The sequence below is a fragment of the Mchenga conophoros genome, linkage group LG7 (assembly GCF_057382185.1).
Source record: "Mchenga conophoros isolate Kocher_MC1m ecotype Shallow Benthic linkage group LG7, M_conophoros_male_GT1.1, whole genome shotgun sequence".
Taxonomy (NCBI): domain Eukaryota; kingdom Metazoa; phylum Chordata; class Actinopteri; order Cichliformes; family Cichlidae; genus Mchenga; species Mchenga conophoros.
The window spans coordinates 41172978-41194013 of NC_140532.1; the positions used below are offsets into that span (position 1 = coordinate 41172978).

The 21036-nt window shown below is 39.4% G+C and overlaps 2 protein-coding genes and 1 long non-coding RNA gene across 4 annotated transcripts; 2 read left to right on the forward strand and 1 right to left on the reverse strand.

Moving 5' to 3' along the window:
• The first annotated feature begins 304 nt into the window (after positions 1–304).
• Positions 305–4449, forward strand: LOC146570686 (protein AMBP-like). Of its 2 annotated transcripts, XM_085279284.1 has the most exons (7): positions 305–642; positions 1216–1361; positions 1450–1526; positions 1652–1771; positions 2260–2361; positions 2715–2758; positions 2874–4449. In XM_085279284.1, exons 1-7 carry the CDS (start codon positions 520–522, stop codon positions 2952–2954), a joined length of 693 nt encoding a protein of 230 aa, XP_085135410.1. In that variant the 5' UTR covers positions 305–519; the 3' UTR covers positions 2955–4449. The 2 variants fall into 2 exon arrangements, with proteins under 2 accessions (XP_085135410.1, XP_085135411.1); XM_085279285.1 differs by lacking the exon at positions 2715–2758.
• A 120-nt stretch (positions 4450–4569) lies between these two features.
• On the forward strand, positions 4570–9529 carry LOC146570687 (protein AMBP-like). The gene is made up of 10 exons (XM_085279283.1): positions 4570–4776; positions 5449–5591; positions 6099–6175; positions 6271–6387; positions 6543–6644; positions 7004–7059; positions 7321–7402; positions 7494–7661; positions 7989–8162; positions 9381–9529. Exons 1-10 carry the CDS (start codon positions 4657–4659, stop codon positions 9404–9406), a joined length of 1065 nt encoding a protein of 354 aa, XP_085135409.1. The 5' UTR covers positions 4570–4656; the 3' UTR covers positions 9407–9529.
• Positions 9530–14476: 4947 nt separating this feature from the next.
• LOC146570688 (uncharacterized) lies at positions 14477–18741 on the reverse strand. Its single transcript, XR_014893021.1, has 2 exons — positions 18234–18741; positions 14477–18160 (listed from the first exon to the last, which is right to left on the reverse strand). It is a non-coding gene; the product is annotated as an uncharacterized LOC146570688 (long non-coding RNA).
• Positions 18742–21036: the final 2295 nt, after the last annotated feature.

The window sequence follows — 21036 nt, forward strand, 5'->3', positions numbered from 1 at the left end:
AAGTGGTCTAAAGGTCACTGAAAGGAAGTTTTTTCCCTCAGTGAACACCAGCTGGCACATACACACCAGTATGTGACATACAGTTTATGATGCAGATATCATGATACCATGAGAAATGAGATTAAATGAGCTGTATGTTGAAGGGACACTTCTGTCTGTGGTAACATCAAAAAGTCTCTGTAGCTGATACTAATGCTACATTTCCCCACAATCTGTTAATTACTAACGTATATTGATCAGTTGTTTGTTTTAGCTTCAAACTCTGAAGTCCAGCAATTCATTTCTGATTATTTGGACCAAAGGACACACAGTGACATGCACACACCTCTGTGCACAGACACACTGATCGTCAGAACTTTGCACGTTAAGTTGTGTCTTTTCTTGCTTCTTTTGGTCGTGTTTTGAGAGGGGATTCACAAAAGCCACATACGCAGGGTGTCCGTTTGACCCAGAAAGGCAGCAGACAAAAGTTTCTGGGAGGTGACAGAAAGAGACAGGTTGGACAGGCAGGCTAACAAAATGCAGGGAGCGGTCAGGCCTGTGTCTGTGCTGGTAATGGGGTGGGCCCTCGTGACCTTCCAGGTATCTCCTGTGGAGCCAAAAAATTTTACCCTGACCCAGGAGAACTTTGATCTGGAGCAGGTGAGTGGATAAAATACTAAAAAATGAAATTTCTTTAGTTATTTCCCACCCCACCCAACAACAAAGTTTATCACTTCTTTTCATTCAATAATATCTGAGGTTGTTTTTATTGCTGCACGTCAATCCACATGTTTTAATGTACAGTAATTATGAGTCTTGTCGCACCACGCCTTGACTTCAGCAATCTTGGCACAAATTCCTGAGAAACATCAGCTTATCCAGAAGTCAGCTAAACATGTCACACCCCTGCTGATTCATCCACAGTACACTGGCTCCCTGTACTGCCATGAATTCACCCTAAAAACATGACTATTAACATTTGAAGTTCTTCACAGGCTCTGCCCTGCATATTTCACTGATCTCCTCCAAACTTAAACTTCCTGCAGTGTTCATCTGGGTGCCAGGTCCTTCTCTTATGCAATACCTAAACTTTACTCCCTCACATCTGCACACTCCTTGACAGAATTCAAAACTGCGCTCATGACATTTTTAAGCTGTTCTGTTTTGTTTTGACTGGTCCATTTTATAATATTAGTATCTGTTCTGTTTTATGTCATGCCGTGTTCCTCGCAGTTTATGGGAAAGTGGTATGAGGTGGCAGTGGTGTCTACCTGCCCTCATTATATGCAGCGTAAGAGGGGAAACCCTGTCATTGTTGCACTTGAGCTGAAACATGTTGCATCTGAGGAGAACTTCACCATGACAGCCACTGCTTTCAGGTCAGATTCACCCACATGCTGTTTCTCATGGAGTGGATGAGTATGCTACACTCAATATAACCTTTCATGTGTTTGTGTCTGCATATAGGAACAGCTTGTGTACGGAGACTTCAACAGATTACAGTTTGACGGACACTCCAGGGCGATTCTTCTACCACACTGCAAGTATGTTTTCTGCTTTCCTGCATATATAGTACATCCTTCCTGTGACATGTGTACAATAAAAACATTCTCATGATGCTAAAATAATACTCAGAAAACCTGATGCGTTAACACTTTATTTTCTACAGGGCTCGGGGCCGACGTTGATGCCTTTGTGGTTCATACCACCTATGATGAGTATGCTGTAATGCTTCTGCTGAGCACAGAGAAACCATCAGGAAATAAAACCACCATAGCCAAACTTTACAGTGAGTGACCACTGTTGGATCATCAGCCATTTTACCTTTGATTTATCAAGATATCTGTGTTGATTTTTTTTTAGCAGTGCATTTCTTTGTGTCCGAATTAAAACAAGGGTCAGGTACTTTAATTTATCAATCAATATTAATTATGAGTAAGCTAATAATAGACTTCATATTCCCAACACCTAATCTAGTGTACTTAAAGCAGGTAAAACTTGCAAAGCTTCTGAGGCTACTGTATAAAATCTAATTGTCTCTATATCTGACTGTAATCTTGTTCAAATCATGAGATCTCACATTTAGCCTTTTAATTTGGAACTATTTAATGTTTTTCAATATAAAATTATAAAAACATAGAAATTTGTTGTTCTCACAGAGATTTTAGGAACTTTAAATGTGCTGATTCTAACACTGCCTTTCTGTTTCCTTCCAGTATTTAACAGAGTATGAACAGTCAGTGTTATAAAACACTAAAGAAAATCTGTCCTCTTCAGGTCGGACTGTGGAAGCAGGCCCCGCTGTGCTGGATCACTTTAAAACAGTGGTCAGAGAGCATGGAATGAGAGACGATGCTGTCATCATGAATCAGGACAAAGGTGCACACTCTCCCTGAGAACTATTGATGAGTTTACACTCGTCATCTCCATCTTTAACATTTTTTGCCCAGTATATTCACTATCCTCTGCACATGTCCAAATAATCTATACATGCTGTTCAACCTGAGCGAACCCTCTGATTTGTTGTAATATAGTCATCGTCGCCCCCCCCCCCCCCCCCAAGCAGAACAGATTTGCCCGCTGGGATAGCCATGTTTGACACCCTTGCTGTTATTGATTTTTCCCTCCTGTTATTGAATATTATCTTCATGGTTGTGTTTTGCATGTTTAGTGTTTTCTATTACTAACTGCATTTTAGAAAGTCATCAACTCTAATCCTTCTGCCTTTACAGGTGAGTGTGTTCCAGGTGAAAAGATGACAGAGACACCTACTCAGGTGCATGCTTCACACTAACACACTAACATATAACACTGTAAAACCCAAGATTTATAACTATGTTAAAGTGATGAGTCTTTAATGCATTTTAATACCTTGTATGTCATTATTTCAGGTTATTGTTCCCAAAGGGTTAAATAGAAACGCGGTTCCACGTACGACACATCCCCAAGAAGAGTTCACTGTTACCATCTGACCCTATCCTTACCATCCTCCTCTGTCAGATAAATCCTCTGCATGTCCTCCTTCACTATATCCATGGATCTCCTCTTTCACTCCTGCCTGGCAGCTACACGTTCAACATCCTTTGCCAAGTATATCCACTATACTTCCTTTGCTTATATCTAAACCGTCTCAGCCTTACCACTCTAACTTTATTTCTGAACTGCTCTACCTGAGCTGTCCCTCTGTGGTACACGTTTCTAATCCTTTCTATTCTGGTCAATCCCAATAAAAACCTGAGCATCTTCAGCTCTACCACCTTGAGCTCAACCTCGAGCTGGCAGACCTCGAGGTCTTTTTGTCAGTGCCACTGTCTCCAAACCAAACATCATACCGGGTATGACTACCAGCGTTTAAACCTTCCTTTTACTCTTGCTGCTATCCATCTGTCACAAATCACCCACTCGACTTTGCCTCCACTCTCTTGTTAACTGTTAATATAAATAAAAATATGTAAATGTAAAAAAAATGCAATAAGGATGTTGTGTTTCTGTCAAATTTGAGCGTTTTAATAAATATATATTTGCTATATATTTTAATATACAGCTGGTACATAGTCCAAAATGCAAATTGTTTTTTAATGTGTGAAACAAGTTTAAATACAAAAAAAGGACTTTAACTTTTAAGGCCCTTTTAAAGCTGCACCACCTGCTATATATGGCATGGTGTGCTAATACTTTCCACAATTATTTATCATATGCATTTGGATGTGCAAGTTTAAGAGATGTGACAAATATTTATTTAAAGATAATATTTTATTGCCAATATTATTTCAAATAAAGCGACCATGCTATTTGAGAAAAAAAAAGCACCAAACATATGGCAAATGTACGGTAATAAAATATCTCATGTACAAATGTTTCCTGTATGTTTCACTGCCCCAAGGAATCATTTTCAAAATGGGCTGCACCGCTCCCCAACGGGACATGGAGGGAGAGAGCTGAAACAGAATCATGCATGCATGTGGATACCTTGTAAATTTACTCCAACATCATGGTTTCACATTATAAAGTTACAATTTAGTAACTTTATAATGTTACAATTTACACATGTCTGGAATCATACATCAGTCCAATCCAAGCCCTCAGAAATGTGATTCTGGCTAACCTACTATCCAGTCACATCTGGTCCTCTTTGCTCTCTAACCTGTCTGTGAATAATATTATAACATTTTTCAGGTTCCAGTGTGATCTTGAGCTGGGGTCCTGGTCTGTACATCCACTGGTACAAAGTGCAAGCTTGAGCTACCAATAGTTATTTAGGTATTACAAGGGTGGAGCTGTAGACGGCAGCTCACTCGCCAAGATACGTAACTTTTTGTATATGCGCCCAAAGCATTGTGGGCTCTGTAGTTCAGAAAAGATAACTTCTATAACTTATACACATTAGGATGAACTAGTATGCTATTGTTACTCATTAGTCCCTCCAATCATGACAAGTATTGATTTGTTTGCATTGCAGTGGTCAGGTGAGATACACAAAATCTGAACTTTGCTCTTTTACTTGTTTATTTTTTACTCAGCTGTGGGGGGGCTGGGTACATGAGGGTGACCCGGCAAACATAGCCCATAGCAGTTCAATGCACTGTCTCCTAATCAAGAGGTGAGAGGGGGCTGTTTTGATGTTTCATACTTAGGGGACATTGTTACCAACGCGTAGACAGACAAGCTGGTGAGATGCAGAAAGCAGCGACTGTGATTACTCTGCTGGTCCTGGGATGGACCTGGAGCCTCGAGGGGCTCCCTGTACTCACAGACCCGCTTTACCCCACACAGGAAAACTTTGATTTAACCCAGGTAAGTGCTCGAGTTCTGCGCTCTGGTTAATATTCTTTAACATTGTGCATATTGCATAATTCTGAGAAGTGTTAAATGCAAAAAGTTAAAAGCAGGAGATGCTGGTATGCCCTTTTCCTGTGTATTTAAATTCTAACATTTTATTTCTTTTAGTGTTTACTGAAAATTTCTTTAAGCCTTAATCTCAAGCAGAGGAAACCTAAAAATATGAGGATTATATGCTGAGGGCTTTTATAATGGAAACTAGAGCTGTTAGTTGCACAGTGCAAAGGTCGGGTATGAATCCATTGAGTGCTCATAGGTAACTATGACAGAGCAAGCCTAAGGTAATATTTATCTATTTCTCATTGCAAAACATCCTTTATGATCCAGTCAAACGACTGCTTCAAATCACTTGTATTCTCAGGACTGAGAAGGTCCAAAGTAAACGTTTCCTTTAGATGTAGAACACAAGGACCTCTCCAAACTTGTATTTTTAAAACAAACTTAAAATAGTTTAATTAAAGTTGACGTTTTGCTTTAAACCCAGCATTAAAACAACATTTAACTATATACTTTTTTAATAATCTATATTTGTAACATCTTTATTTTTATACCAGATGTTTGGTTAAGCAGTCTGTGAGTTTTATATCAATTTGTGAAAATCTTCCTTTTGTTTACCTCTCCTGACAGTATTTGGGAACATGGCATGATATTGCCATTGCATCCACATGTCCCTATATGCAACGTTATAAGTCAGGTGCAGCCATCGGAAAACTGGTACTTCAGAGAGGTGATAATGAAGGCAAACTCAAGGTGACTCGAACTTCACTGAGGTTAGTAGAAAACGCATGGGTGTGCGGACACAAACAGTAATGTACAGCAAGCATGTATTTCTGACAGCAAAACACAATGTCCACTATTGTGTTCCCTTCAAGCTGTGTGGGTTTTTACAAAAAATGTTTTTTGTTGTTTGTTTTTGCTAATGTACTCATTCTAAACATTCTAGCAGACATATTGAGGGAAACTGGATTAACCAAAATTTAAGAGAAATCTGGCAAAAAAAACAAACATAATATTTAATTTTGCTGGAGGAATTTTATTTGTGAAAGCTACCAAATTCTGAGAATCTGCTGTAAAAGAAGCTATCAAGCTGTAAAATACCAGTAGCAGCTGTAACATTAATGCGATCTGCTCACTGATGTATTAAACATGTTTCCTCAAATGAGTCTCTCTACACATTAACTGCTTTTAACTCCAGTATATTCTAAACCCCCCTCTTTGTGTGTGTGTGTGTGTGTGTGTGTGTGTGTGTGTGTGTGTGTGTGTGTGTGTGTGTTAAGACGAGGAACATGTATGGAGAGGATTGAGGATTATGAGCTGACCACCACACCAGGACGATTCTTCTATCATGTTGCAAGTATGTCTCTAATCTGTGTAAATAATGCTGTACGTGAGCTTTTGTACAGCGGATTTTTCGATATTATGACTCTCCCTGTACTCTCCCTCTCACAGAGTGGGGGGCAGACGTGGATGCATACGTGGTTCACACAAACTACAATGAGTACGCCATAGTAATAATGAGCAAGCAGAAGTTATCAGGCAATAAGACCACCTCAGTTAAGCTTTACAGTGAGTAAACGCTTCCTAAAAATGTAAACCAAAATGGATTCATTTGACAGTCCTTAAGTATACACTTGATTGTTGTTATAGTGACTATTAGGTGAAGTCCTGAAGTCTTAATGCCATTTTAAGGTTTTTATTTTCCAAATGATTGTGTTCTTCAGGTCGAACTATGACTGTGAGAAACACTGTCCTGGATGACTTTAAAAGACTGGTTAAAGACCAGGGAATGAGTGATGCCAATATTATCATTAAACAGAACAAAGGTACAGCCCACACATACAGACACACACATAGACAGATTATCACACACGCTAACACTCTTCTAAAATGGAGTGATAAGCGTACAGTCTTCCTCCGAGATCAGTACTCTAGTTCTTACATTTTAAAGAAATCAACCCAGATCTACACTCTATCTTCATGGTTTCTTTCCTTGCGTATGTTCTACCTCTTTACAAAAGACATGAAAATCCAGGCTCACACACACACACACACACACACACACACACACACAATAAAATAAAAAACTTGAAGAATGGAACTGTTATTCATAACATCTTAACACGACATTTTAGGCTATAGATGAAGTATATGAACAAATGACACTACTTCACTTGATCTGCAGGTGACTGTGTTCCTGGAGAGGAGGTGGCAACAGCCACAGCTCAGCCTGAGCCTCAGGTATTACAATCTATTTAACATTGAATATTTTATGCATATGCTTTAATTGTATTTCCTTTAAAATGCATGAAAGAACATCTGTTGTCCTTTGTACTCAGGAGTTTGAGTTTTATGGTAGAATTCATCATAAATGAATTACAAGGCCATCATATAATCCATGTGAGACGTTACATTATAGGAGATCATTTTATCGGTATAATGCAGATTATTTGTGGTTGAGTCATTTTTGTATCTCTGAGTCTGTGTGTCTGTGTTAAACAGCGTGTGAGGAGAAATGCAGTGCCTTCTTTGGCTCCAGATGTGGAGGGCTCTGGTGATGATACAGCTATGTTCAATGGGACTGGTAGGATATCAGTTTATGCCAAATATCAAGTTCTGATTCTGATGTTGTATATTTTCTTATGCATATGTATATTCCCTCGCTGTTCCCACAGAGGCCTGTAAAGCAGCACCAGACACAGGACCGTGTTTCGGGATCCACGTGCGTTACTACTACAACTCCTCTTCAATGAACTGCGAGCTCTTCAAGTATGGAGGATGTTTGGGCAATCAGAACAACTTTGAAAATGAAAGGGACTGTTTGCAGAGTTGCCGCACCGAAGGTAAGAAAAAACAAACACAACATGACATTTGCTAATGTGCATAGATGTCCGTGCAACACACGTGCAAATTCAGGTTTTGGGGGGTTTGGTCCAACATTTAATTATGGATTCAGCTGGGGTTTCCAAATGACGCGTAAACGGAAGAACACTTATTTTCTATGAGAAGCTACTGTGTTTGTTTTCAATGAGGCTCCTTATAACAGCCACAGAGAAAGGGACTGCAACTGTTTTACAAAGTGCAATTCATGTTCTACTTGAGACTCTTGTGGCACACCACGAATGAATATTACCTATATTATATTGTGTGTATCTCTTTTGTCATTTCAGCTGTGTGCCGTCTGCCTATGGATGCTCAGCCCTGCACAGGGAAGCCTCCCATCTGGGTTTTTGACTCCACCGCTGGTCTGTGTGTGGCCTACAAAAGCGGCTTCTGCCAGGCCAACGGCAACAAGTTCTACAGCAAGGCAGAGTGTGAGGAGTACTGCGGGGTGATGAAAGATGGTGCGAAAATAAAACAAGTATAACAGAGCAGAACTGTGGCAGGATGCAAATAAACACAAAGACACATTTATCTCATAGAAATCCCACAGATTCCAAGTCCATGGCTGAGGCACTTAAAAAAAATCTCCCAGCCTTGTTTTTTCTTCATATGTAAACACAAAACCCAATTTTCAAACAACATTTAAAAAAAAAAAAAAAACCTCTAACCCTTATGGCTAAACCACATCATCACATCAAAACAGTTTTAACCAGTGATCGTACACACACACACGGCCAGTCGGAAAAAAAACATTACTGCTATTATGCTACTACATCAAAAAAAAAAAGGAAAGAAAAGAAAAGAAAAGAAAAGAAAAGGAAAAACAACAATGTTAACAACACGTAGCTCCGGTCGTCTTGCATCTTAGGATTTACTCATGGAAGTGGCTTCTTTCACATGTTTCTCATGCAGTGTAATTATAATGATTAAATGGGAACATTATGTTGTATGAGAAAAAATGTGAAAGGGGCCACTTTAATGGGTGTTTGTGCTGGAAAACATAAACATTGATTGCAGAAAGGGGCATTTTTCAATCTGGTTGCCATTCCATGAGCAAGAACACAGTCTGTCACAGCTGCTCAAATGTCATTTGGAATTACTGTTGTTAGGCATGAACTTACTCCTCCTCCTCTTATAAACAGCCCTTCTCTATCTCTCTCTGATTGTTTGTTGATATTGAGCTTCAACTCAACCAATGCCATTCTGTGACGATGGACTGATTGACTAATGTGACTTACATGACATCATTAGCAAGAAGTGTGAAGAGTTTTAATTTGTTGTCGTTGTGTTGAATATATTTTTTTTAAAGATATTTTTATGGAGGGACAAATTACAATCGTGTGAGTAAGGTTTTTCACAGGACTCTGTGCAGACCTGTGAAAAAACTAATTACACCCTTACTGCTTCCAAAGAAAAATTATGATTTCACTAAGGTTTCCAGAAAAATATGCTCTTATGTCTTTTGTTCAACAACTAATAGCCCAAATTGGGTCATGCAACAGAGCCACGATCCCAGTTTGCAAACCTATAAAGGAAAACACTTCTGCTCACTGGAAAAACTGTTGATGCATGATAAATACAAGTAAAAGTTACAGCTCAGTTTGAATCAATTCCTGCAAATGAATCAAGTTCCCCATACATGCTGGTCCAAACAATGTATATATGCTTTTTTTTAACAGATGAAGGGCTCCTCAAGGCAAACTGACTGAGATGAGGAACCACTGCTGCTCAGTCAACATAAAGGGATACGACACAAACCACCACAGTAACAAAATATGGCTTTGTCTCAGCAGCGTTGTCACCAATAAAAAAAAAAAGTTTTTCAGTTGCTTCTTGTTTGTTACTGGTAAATGGTAAATGGCCTGTATTTATATAGCGCTTTACTAGTCCCTAAGGACCCCAAAGCGCTTTACATATCCAGTCATCCACCCATTCACACACACATTCACATACTGTTACTTCTTGCAATACCAGTTATAACATCACAGCAACACCTGTGTTTTCTGTGTGGTTTCGAATTTTTGCTTGAATCAAAAATTTTATAGCACTTAAGAGTTTAGACTGAATCACCTTCCCTGACTCAATGTGTGAAAATGAACAGACCAGGTAGATGAATACCATTATAAACAATTTTGTGTGCTAAAATATAACGCCTTTGTGGTATTTCCTACTCAAAAAAATATCATGTGAAATGTTACCAGCAGAGGTCCCCATCATTTAAGGTTTAGAGCCAAATGCTCATGTTCCCCTCCCTCCTTCCGGATGTTGCAGTCTTTCTGGTTCACAGAACAAATACTGTGCACAGTCTTTAATGTGTTTTGCGGTGAACATCATAGAAAAAGTACCAACATGCAACCATACACATGTGAATTGCATACACTAATGATTACAGCTGAAAGAATATACTTCTCCTTGGTGACAGTATCAATAATGACACAGTATGCATGTTTATGGTATACTTTCCGGTGCTCAGGGACTCTATCAACAAATCTAAATAAGAAACGTTTCCTAATATTATAATTAAACAAACTGTTTGAGACATGTAAGGGTGAAAATGCTATTAGGATCACCCTACAACAATCATCAATAAATTCTTCTGTTATTTATTGCATGGACCTCAGAATATCCTGGCCATAAATTATATTGTATGATCCTACATTGTTAATCCCATAATGTGCTAATAATTATAGCCATGGCTGTGCTAGTTTATATGAATGTGATATTTTCATGTCACATAGATGTTTTGCATACTTACAGTAATAAAAGGATCTATTCTTAGACCTTGATAAGAATAGTGTATTAGCACTTCATGATATAGTCCCAGACCTAAGTGGCTATTTCCTGGCATTTATCATGTAATTGTTTCAGTCTAATTTTTATCACCATAAATTTTTCATTCAATTGTAATTACACATTATTATCCATGTGCAGGCTCTGTTATAGAGAATCCTAACCTTCACTTCTTTATTATCAGGGGTGCAAACTGTATTACAGAGTATCCCAATATACTTCTTGCATTGTAATTACGCATTATTATCTGGGTGTATGCCATCTTGAATAACTCTGATAACACACTTTACAGCATCTTGATGGAACAAAAAACATCAGTAATGGAAGACTCCTCTCTCACCATTGTAAAACAGAGAAATCATTCGCACCCACAGCCAGCAGGCTTTTAAACTCTCGTGTTAATAGCAGACGAGCTATGTCAAACATATGAATTTCTCTTTGGGATCAGCAAAGTTATTTTTATTCTTAAGCTGTATTATAGAGTATTTTAACCTCTAATGCTTTCATTGTTATTACACTGTATTTTGAGATAGCCTATAGTGGGCTTTGATTAATGTACTAGGTGGAGTTAAAGGGGAGAAGGTTTGGTGTGCTCTCTCATTCAAAAGGATGAGGACTAAATAATCCAGACAAAAAAGACATGAAGAAAAGCCAGGAGGGGGCAATATTTCTCTGTTGGTGTTTCACAGATATATCACACAATCTCAATTACATTCACACAGATTTGAATACATTTCGCAGAAAATGATGAGTCATTCACTGCTGCAGAAATATCACATAATATCTCAACTAATCCTAGGCTATTTGCCCTCTTTTAATTTTCACTCTTCCAAAGGAGCCAGGCTTCCTGCTCTCAGTTCCCAGAGTTCCTGGCTGCTGGCAGTAGAATGCTGGGAATATCCGGAGAGGAAGGGGAAGTGACATCACAGAACTGACCTTCCGTACCAAGCCAGATCACCTGGTGTTCCCTGGACCAGAGTTACCAAATAAGCACAAACATAAATAAGCCTGCCAAGGGGCAAATGCTTTGTTTTTGAGCATTCACAAATGTAATTTCAGAGTGCTTATCACACATTTTTGTGCTTCAGTTTATTTTCCAGAAGTATGGGAGAGACAAAGAGATAGGAGTAACTTCAATTCATTATGCAGGAATCTTTCTGTTAGATTGTCTGAGCTAATTTGGTAGGAAATTTCCACTGCAATTCAGCTGGTTCCTCATATTAACTGAAAGCCTTTCTGAGTTTCTAGTTACTAGTCTGCTGGGGGGATTTTCTTGCCTAATGTCATTTTTAATTACCAAAACATTGATTCAGTCTCACTGATTATGTTACAGTGAGCCCCACAGTACTACCCAACTGTCCTCATGAATTCTAGATTTAAAATTTATTACCCCAAAAATAATAAAAACCTATGCTAAAACCTTAAAATGAGCTAATGTTTGCTAAGAGAAACACACAATTATTTTTTAGCAAAGAGGGACGGCAGAAGAAGAGAAGGGGGTTAGAAGCTGCCCAAAAGAGAAAGCATTTGGATGAGGAGACAAAAAGAAGGACAGATGTGGGAGGAAATGTGATTTTGGAAGACGGCAAAGGAGTCATCTTTCAGCAAACTGCTGCAGCTCCCACTGTCTCATTGTCCTACCAACAGAGGACCCCCTCCACACACACACACACGTAGCGGCCGTTCTCTCACTTCAGAGGATGCAAAACTGCCTAATTTTCATTTCAGAGGACATCTTATCCAAACTATAACCAATATTTGCCTTCCCCTTATCCTATAACCAAAACTTCACCACCTTTTTTTCCATCTTCAAGTTCAACTCTGACTACGTGGCCAACCAACAGGCAGCCACAAACATTTAAATACCCTCCTCTAAACCCCAGCTGTGTCATCTGAGTGTTTTCACTAAGTCTGAGGTCTAACAGATGGTTGCCCAAAAAGACAGAACTGGGGGGGGGGAAAGGGTTTGCTTGTCTTCCTACAGTCCCCCAAACCTATATTAACTCACAGAGTTATAAACATTGCTCAGCATATCTCATTTATTTATCTCTTTTATTTCATATAACATAACCAAAACACAGTGCTATCTCCCAGATGTTATTTAGCAGTATGACAAATGCCTCATAGAAACATAGAACACAGAAACTATCTTCAACATAATTACTACATGCATATATGCCTGTCTGGTGAAAGTGTTAATGCTGACTGAACATGTAAGAACTTTGCTTTAATTCATATGCTTTAATATTTTGGATTTTGCATTTATAACAGCTTTCTTTGACATGCAGTCATTTTACAATGACATGTTTTGTGGCATTTTTATACTGCCTCCAACTAACACTTTTCTCCTTCCTTGTTTCTCCTTCCTCACCTGGTTTTCACAATCCTCCACAAAGACTATGTGTTAAAGGCTCTACTCCTAATAAATTGTGACTGTTCCTAAGTTTACAGGTTACTCAGACATCGCTTATGATAAGTAAACGATTGCTTAACTGAATTAAGGAATGAGTTTGACTGAGACATTTTATTATGAAATAATGTTTCAAAAAGAGGAGGAGATGAATTTATCTAACAAGCAGGAGAAGCTACGACTGAAACTCGGTTTGTGGATGTTATTTGTTTGTGTAAAAGTTAAGCTATTGCAAAAGGTGCTCATGTCTTTATTAGCACTTAACTGCTCAGGCTGTATGTCTTCGATGATAGAGTGAGCGTTATGTTGAATGGGCTTATGCATGTGTTTATGTGCTGGTCAGTGTATGTCATTATTAATTTTTGCAATATAAGAAATATATTATCCAATTAGGTTCGCTGTTAGCCAAATGCAGGTTGCTAATGGTGGTTTGCTTTTGATAGTTTTTCATAGCATTAGCTAACTTCCTGGCTATTGCTAACTAAATGAGAGAACCTGCTTGGTCAGTTGCAGTGTCGATCCCTGCTATGATGGCATTGTATTCACATGTTTAAATGCAATTTTCCACATGCAGTGATTTCTGCTTTGAAATCAACATAAGGGCTGAATGACCTTTGACCAGCTGACCTCAAGAATATCCAACCCTCCACTGTCGCTGCACAGTGTGACACTCTGGCCCATTCCACTTTGACTGACCTCTCTTTGACTCTCACGCACACACACAGAGGGTATGACCACTCGATGCTCTCCCAGACACAGTCAGACACAATAGGAGACCCGACACATTCCTTTTCCCCAGGTGGCATAAAAGACACAGTCAGATCAATGTCCTAATAGGCTCCAAACCAGTGACAGACAATTATTAACCCCTGACGGGTGTGAGTTCCTCTCTCTCCTTGCCAGACTATTGTCTGACCACCGTGTGTTTGTATTGTCTGAGGGCCTTTTTTGGGAGGGGTCATGTAGTACTGGTTAACCACTGGATAAGAGGTCTAACTTAGAGTATGACATGCTCATTGTGTGTGTAATCTTAACCTGAGAAAAGTGGATATTAACCTGCTCCAAATTGTGTCTTTAAAATATACACATTGATAGAACTGACCACATACCAATGTGACAACAAATGATGACAGCTCGCAGCCATGTGTCAGGACAGCTGATTAGGGTAAATTGTGTAAACAAGGATAAAATCCAAGAGCAACTGATATATAACAGTTTGCGAGTGTTACAGAGATACAATTTAAGCATCATGAGGCTATTTCTACTTCTGTACCTCATTCAGAAATCTTCCTTTGCACCTACTCACTTCACTCTCTGCTTCAGCTGGACCTCCCTCATCCCCCAACTCTTCACCGCTCTTTCTCCCCCAGGCTCCTCTCCAATTCCACTACAGCCGTGTGTGTGTGTGTGTGTGTGTGTGTGTGTGTGTGTGTGTGTGTGTGTGTGTGTGTGTGTGTGTGTGTGAAGGGCTGGTGGTGGTAGGACAATGGGCAGTAAGGGGGCTAGTTGAATAGGACCATTGAGCCTGCTCAGCCAAACAGAAAATCATCTCCCATCTCACTTCAAAACCCACAGTTTCACTGCGTACAAGTAGACCTTTATTCTCCATAATTAATCCCTGATACACATATACATACATAGGCACACATGCATATAGATGCATACATACAGGCTTACAAACACACACAGATACAGAAATATATATATGGACTCTGGATGGAGTCTGACATATTAAACTGTCAAGAAGCAAGTTGTTCAAATGACTCCCCTGAATGTTATTCTGAAATGTGAAATTTAAGAAAACTAAGGTCATTTTTTTTTTTTTTTTTTTTTTTTTTCTTCTAAATGACATCAGAAACAGCAGTATGCGACATTACGTGATGGCAGAGCTTCAGTTCATCCTTTGTCATTTTTTTTTTTTTTTTTTTTTTTTTTTTAATAAATAGGACAGGGGGAATGAATGAGAGAGAGAGGGGGAGAGAAAGAAAGAAAACCAAAGGGGAGAAGAGACGGTGAGAAGGGGGGGGAAGAGAGACAAAAAAAAAAAAACTCCTGGGTCACCTGTATGGAGAAAAAAAACAAACAAACAAACAAACAAAAACAAACAGAGGAGACAGCAAACAACAAAGAGCAACATAATAATAGAGAAAACAAAGCACCATCACAATAAACTAGCTAGTCATAGATATCAGTATTTACTAAGTAATAAACGATATTGTGCAGCACGCAAGATAGACAGCGCACAGTGTGCTTTGAGGCAGCAGCCAAGAAAGCTTTAGTCCGCGTCTGTGAATACCCATGTGTGCATACCTGTGTGGATCAGCATGCTTGCATTCCAAAGGTTTCTCCATGTAATGATCTGCTAGGGAGTGTGGGGGGGCCACAGCCCCGTCCTCCAGGGTGTGAAGCGGGTATGGAGGAGATCAAAACTCCAGACATCCAGAGGCCCCCAGAACACAAGAGACCATGGAAGACCAACAGAGGGGCAGCCGCGCCACTGTCCCAGTAAGAGCTAAAAAAACTAAGGTCATTTTGAATCTGAAGGCAGCTAGACGTCTCCAGAAATTTGGGCCATGTTTACCACTGTGCAGCATCTGCTCTTCCTTAAAGATCAGCTCGTAAACATCTGGGAACTGAAGCGGCTAGTTACTGGAATCTGGGAGAGGAATGTTTTACCATTCCTGTCTGATTGAGGATTGTAGCTCATCAGCAGTCCTGGGTTTTCTTTTCATGTTGCACTAAATGTTTTCAGTTGGCCAAAAGTCTGGACTGCAGGCAGGCCACTTCAGCACCCATACTCATCTACTTTGAAGCCATGTTGTGTTGATAGATGCAGTATGCAGTTTAGCATTGTTGTGCTAAAATATGCAAGGCGTTCCCTGAAAAAAACGTCTTTATGATGGGTGCAAATGTCACTATAAAACATGTATATACCTTTTAGCATCAATGGAGCCTTTCCATATCTGTAAGCTGCCAATTCCACAGACACTAATGCACTCCTATACCATCAGAGATGCATGTTTTTGAACTAAGCTCTGACAAAAAGCCATTCATGGCTTCTACATTTTCTAAAAAGAATTTCAATTTGTCTAACCACAGAACAGTTTTCCTCTTTGTCTCACTCCATTTTAAATGAGCAGAGACAATGGTGATGTTTCTGGCTTATGTTCACATAAGACTTCTTCTTCTTTGCATGATGGAGCAGACAGTGATTTCTAGAAGTGTTCCTGAGCCCAGGCAATAATTTCCATGACAGAATCATGCCTTGTTTTTAATGCAGTGGCACATCAGGCCCCAGATTTCCTGATCTAGTTACTGATTTATTTGGCATCGTCCCTCGCACACAGAAATTGCTCCAGATTTTTGGAGCGATATTATGTGTAGCAGATGATACAGTATATATAATCTTCACAATTTTAAGTTAACGAACATGACTGGAACTGTTCCACAGTGTGTGAACAGAGGTGGGGTTTTTTTCCTTTTTCCCAGCCTGTTGAATTTTTGCCCATCTTAACTTCTAAGAAACTCTGCCTCTCTAATAAGCTCTTTTTATACCCAATCATGTTACTTACCTGCAGTGTTGGGGAGTAACGGAATACATGTACCGCCGTTACGTATTTAAAATACAAAATATGAGTAACTGTACTCCATTACGGTTACCATTTAAAAAGGTGGTAATCAGAATACAGTTACTTTGCTGAAATAAAGGGATTACACAGCTGTATTTTCCTGTTTCATATGTTCGGCTATGCCCTCTCTATTTTTGGTTTCCACGCCCCAAACAAAACACGCATTAAGAGGCTCTAATGTCTGTCTCAATCTCCATGTCACCTCTACTTGCGGCTCGCATAATGACGTGAAGAAATGTTTTAAAAAAGATTATTCACAAAAATGATTTAATATGAAGGCAATAGGCAGAGTGTTACAGGCATAGCCCTAAAGAATGTAGCCCCATGGGCAGTGTAGTCCGTGCTGCAGGGAGAATGGACTGCCATACCCGTTATGTGTCTGTGAGCGCGAGGAGGGAGAAAAAGGAAAAGTACGAGCTGTCACGGAGCAGAAACGGGAGCTGGAAGCATGTAAATATAATAATAACCACTGCAGCCAAGAAGAGTGTCTGACGAGCCCAGTTGTAAGTTATTAAGACTCGACTGTACTCTGTGTTCGTGTTTTCCTCCAAAAACAATAAGTTCCGTTGGAGCAGTCTTTCAACGCCTCTCTCTGTCTCTCGCAAGCAAAGTTGACCCACACAACAAAGTAAAGCTAGTTTTCGGCTACGAGCCCGACACGGAACCAACGTATTAGCCAGAGGTCCCTTTACTACGGTTCGGAGCCGCTGACCTGTTTTATATATGCACGGAATAGTTTTCTCTACGAGATCGCTGCAAAAAGTGCAGCCTTACCTAATGTCCACCTACTGTTACTAAGATTTAAAAATCTAGTCGGTATTGGCATGGCGAGTAACCTTCAGTGTTAGTAAAAATTCACACAACAATAGTAGATTCATGTAGTACGATAATATAATAGCTAATCCAAAGTATTCAGAATACGTTACTGTCATTAAGTAACGTAACGGAATACGTTACAAAATACATTTTGGGGCATGTATTCTGTAATCTGTAGTGAAATACATTTAAAAAGTAACCTTCCCAACACTGCTGACCTGTTACTAATTAACCTAATTAGTTGCGAAATGTTCCTCTAACTGTTTATGCTTAGTGCTACTTACTTTTCCAGGCTTTTGTTTCCATTGTTGCAGCCTTTTTGAGACATGTTGCCATCAAATTCAAAACATGCTAATTTTTTTTCATGAAACAGTAAAAATGTCTCAGTTTAAACATCTAATGTGTTTTCTGTGTTCTATTGTGAATAAAATATGAGTTTAAGAGATTTGCAAATCGTTGACACAATGACACAACTTTTTTGCAGTTGGGGTTGTAGAGAAACAGTGCAACAAAAGTAAAACAGCTGCATGACCATGGTTAAAAACTGACCTGTGAACACCAGATTTATTTACAAATTTATATACCTATGCTAAATATTCTCCAGTTTTCATAGCTCTTTTCTAGTCATTTCTACAAACCTCGTTCACCCATTCACACATGCATATAACAATGAATGCACTGGGAGTAGTTTTGGTAATTGTCTGTGAAGGTTCTCAGTCATCCAGGTCATCGTAGTCTAAGGAGCTTGGAAAGAAAAGCGTCCTTGAAGACATTTCACCTCACATCCGAGAAGCTGCTTCAGTTCTAAGAGCAACTGGTGGAGAGTCCCAGATTTTGGTGATTCTGTATTTTGCCCATATGAAAGGAGCCAGAGATGAAATACGTACCTATGGGTTCTGTCGACGATGATGTCTGTATTCCAGCTTCTTGACAGTTGATAAAGGAAACTGAAAATATGATTGCAAGATTTTACAAAGATAAAAAAAAAAATACAGGAACATTAGTGACTGACAAAAAAACAGGAGCTATAGAGTTGCAGTAGTGGACAAATCAAAGATCCTCGTCTACTGACAGTATGCTGAAAAACAAAAAAAGTTATTCAGACATGGCACAGAGGTTAGCAGCCTGTCACAAAAATACATACTTTGATCCTATTTCTTGAATGGGACACATTCAACACATTTCGATAGACATAAAAAAAAGGATTTTTGTCCCAACAAGGTGATTCCAAATTAGCAATTGGAGTAAGAAACTTGCCATATTTCTGCATGATGTATAGGGACTACTTAAAAAAATTAGAGCAAGCTGTAGGAAACTTCATTTTTCACCATGACACAGTGCCAGTAAAAACATACCTATATAAGAAAACATGCAGTCGAACACTCAGCCATGGCTTGACATTTTTGGATTAGTGTGGGACCATCTTGACAAAGAATGGAACAACAGTCAGCCAATATCCAAAGAAGAACTTTGAGTGTCCTTAAAGACGAACTATTCCTGAAGACTACTAAATAAAAACTGAGAAAAAGCTGCCTAAGAGAGTTCAAAATGTGCTGGAGAATGAAGGTGGTCGTAGCATATTGACTTTCAAGCTTGCTAGCATTGTACAAACTCTGTTTTTGCCTTATGTACTGTATTTCCGTGTATGTTTGCACATATGTCAATGAATCACTTGTCATTTGTCATTTTTCTGACAAAATGAATTTTTAAATGAGGCATGGCTCAAGAACTATCATCGACATCTTTGTCTTTCCCATGCTAACTACTGAACTTGCTAACTGGTTCCCAGAATAAAAACTACAGTGCATGCATTTTTCCACACTGGATTTATCCACCATCTGTGTGGCTTTCAAATGGGATGGGATTCACCCAATCAGCCTAGAAAGTAACAATTCGCCCAATGTATATAGAGATTAATTTCCAAAACCATTTAATTCTCATTTACTGTGCTGTAATAGCGAAAAATGCTGCACCAGCTGCATCACAATATGTGTTACCAGCCTAATTCACTGTAAGCCCATAACAAGAGGTATTATCTTAAACGGCCTGTTAAACAAAGGCAGCAGACCTTGACAGAACAAGTGCTGTCACAGAGTGCAATATCAGCGCCGGTTTTTGACAGTGTTACACAGGACCATTTAAACTCCACCAAGCTTGTTAGCCTAGAGTTGGTCCTGTGACCAGCCTCCTCATTGTGTATCCATCAAGCTGAATCGGTGTGTAGGAGGGTAATCCATACAGGATAATTGGTACACTTGTTCATGGAACACATGTGGACTATCCATCCATCCTTCCAGACTCAATAGTCATTAACTGATCCTTGGCAAGTCAATAAGAGTCAGCTGATGACAACTCCAGAGGTGATACAAGCATGGGATCCTCTAAGTAACTAACTGGGGATCTACAATGAAGCTGGTAAAGGTAATATTTATAAAGGTAAGATGCATCAGGTTAAGTCAATCGTTTTTGATGGAAGTCCACTAAGCAAAGTGCCTTAACTTTTGCACCAATAGCGATTATTGTTTCAGTAAGATCATGAAAAAAAGCAACAAACAACTATTTATGCACAGGGAAAAAAAACAACAACAACAAAACTATGGTATAGGGGTTTTATACACAGAAACCCTCAACTGTACATGGTGGGTCAAATGGGGCAGGCAGCAGGAGACAGGATGCTGGAGGTGGAGTGCAAGTATGTGTGTGTGTGTGTGTGTGTGTGTGTGTGTGTGTGTGTGTGTGTGTGTGTGTGTGTGTGTGTGTGTGGCTAGTTTGGGGGGTGGTGGGTTGAAGCTCCATATGGGCAACCCACCCCTGGCACCCCCCACCCCACCTCCTGCAAACAGGCAGATGTCAAATGGGACGTGCCTCCGTGATGGGGCACAGGGTCACACTGCACAGGGGCAAATAACAGAACAGGAGGTACAGAGAGGGAGAGAAATGCCTTCTTGCCAACACCCCCCCCCCCCCTTTCCCCCCTCCACCAAAACACAACAAATAAGACATGCACATGCTACCAGGAAAAAAAAGCTGAGCTCACACAAACATGCCGACACAGGCGGAGGGCCGCTGCATAGCATTACAGCCACTGTGACAAACAAAACTCACGGATTAAGCGACATTTACATTTGTTTCCTGACATACATATTTAAGCCCCCTGGAAAAATAAATATGAGAAGCATTATTTAATTCATTTTAATTATATTTTCAAATGTAATATATGTTTTTTTTATTGCATTATTCATAGTTGGTAAACTTTCGTCAAGATTTCATGAACTTGACTCTTGCATCTATTGTCCGTCCCTGTGTTTTGTTCTGTTCAGTGTGGCTATATAACTACAACACGTTCCACCACACTGATGTAAATGTGGCAGGCAGAATGTCAGAAAACACTCTCAGTGTATTTCATTTAGAATTGCATCACTCTCTGCTTCCAGCTATCTTTAGCAATCAATGTGCTAATTATTTCCCAACATGAGCAATCACTTGTTTGTGTATTGAATATTCAGAAACAGTGAAAAATGGGCATTGCCTGTGTCTCAGAGACTTTAACAATGTCTTCATTTTTCCTGTTTTCTTTTTACAAAAATTGGAGTGTGATATTGTATCCCTTTTTATTTTCTTTGTCATACATGACAAACTTAATATTGAAAAAAAAAAAGTAGTTTCAGCCGTGTGTGGATTAAAATCTGA

What these genes read in the sequence shown, in the direction of transcription:
- LOC146570687 (XM_085279283.1), top strand. Translation starts at nt 4,657, where the DNA reads ATGCAGAAAGCAGCGACTGTGATTACTCTGCTGGTCCTGGGATGGACC. An exon ending in TATCATTAAACAGAACAAAG is followed by an intron (nt 6,645 to 7,003) that starts GTACAGCCCACA and finishes CTTGATCTGCAG; the next exon opens with GTGACTGTGTTCCTGGAGAG. An exon ending in GCAGAGTTGCCGCACCGAAG is followed by an intron (nt 7,662 to 7,988) that starts GTAAGAAAAAAC and finishes TTGTCATTTCAG; the next exon opens with CTGTGTGCCGTCTGCCTATG.
- LOC146570686 (XM_085279284.1), top strand. Translation starts at nt 520, where the DNA reads ATGCAGGGAGCGGTCAGGCCTGTGTCTGTGCTGGTAATGGGGTGGGCC. An exon ending in CACCATAGCCAAACTTTACA is followed by an intron (nt 1,772 to 2,259) that starts GTGAGTGACCAC and finishes TGTCCTCTTCAG; the next exon opens with GTCGGACTGTGGAAGCAGGC. An exon ending in TGACAGAGACACCTACTCAG is followed by an intron (nt 2,759 to 2,873) that starts GTGCATGCTTCA and finishes TCATTATTTCAG; the next exon opens with GTTATTGTTCCCAAAGGGTT.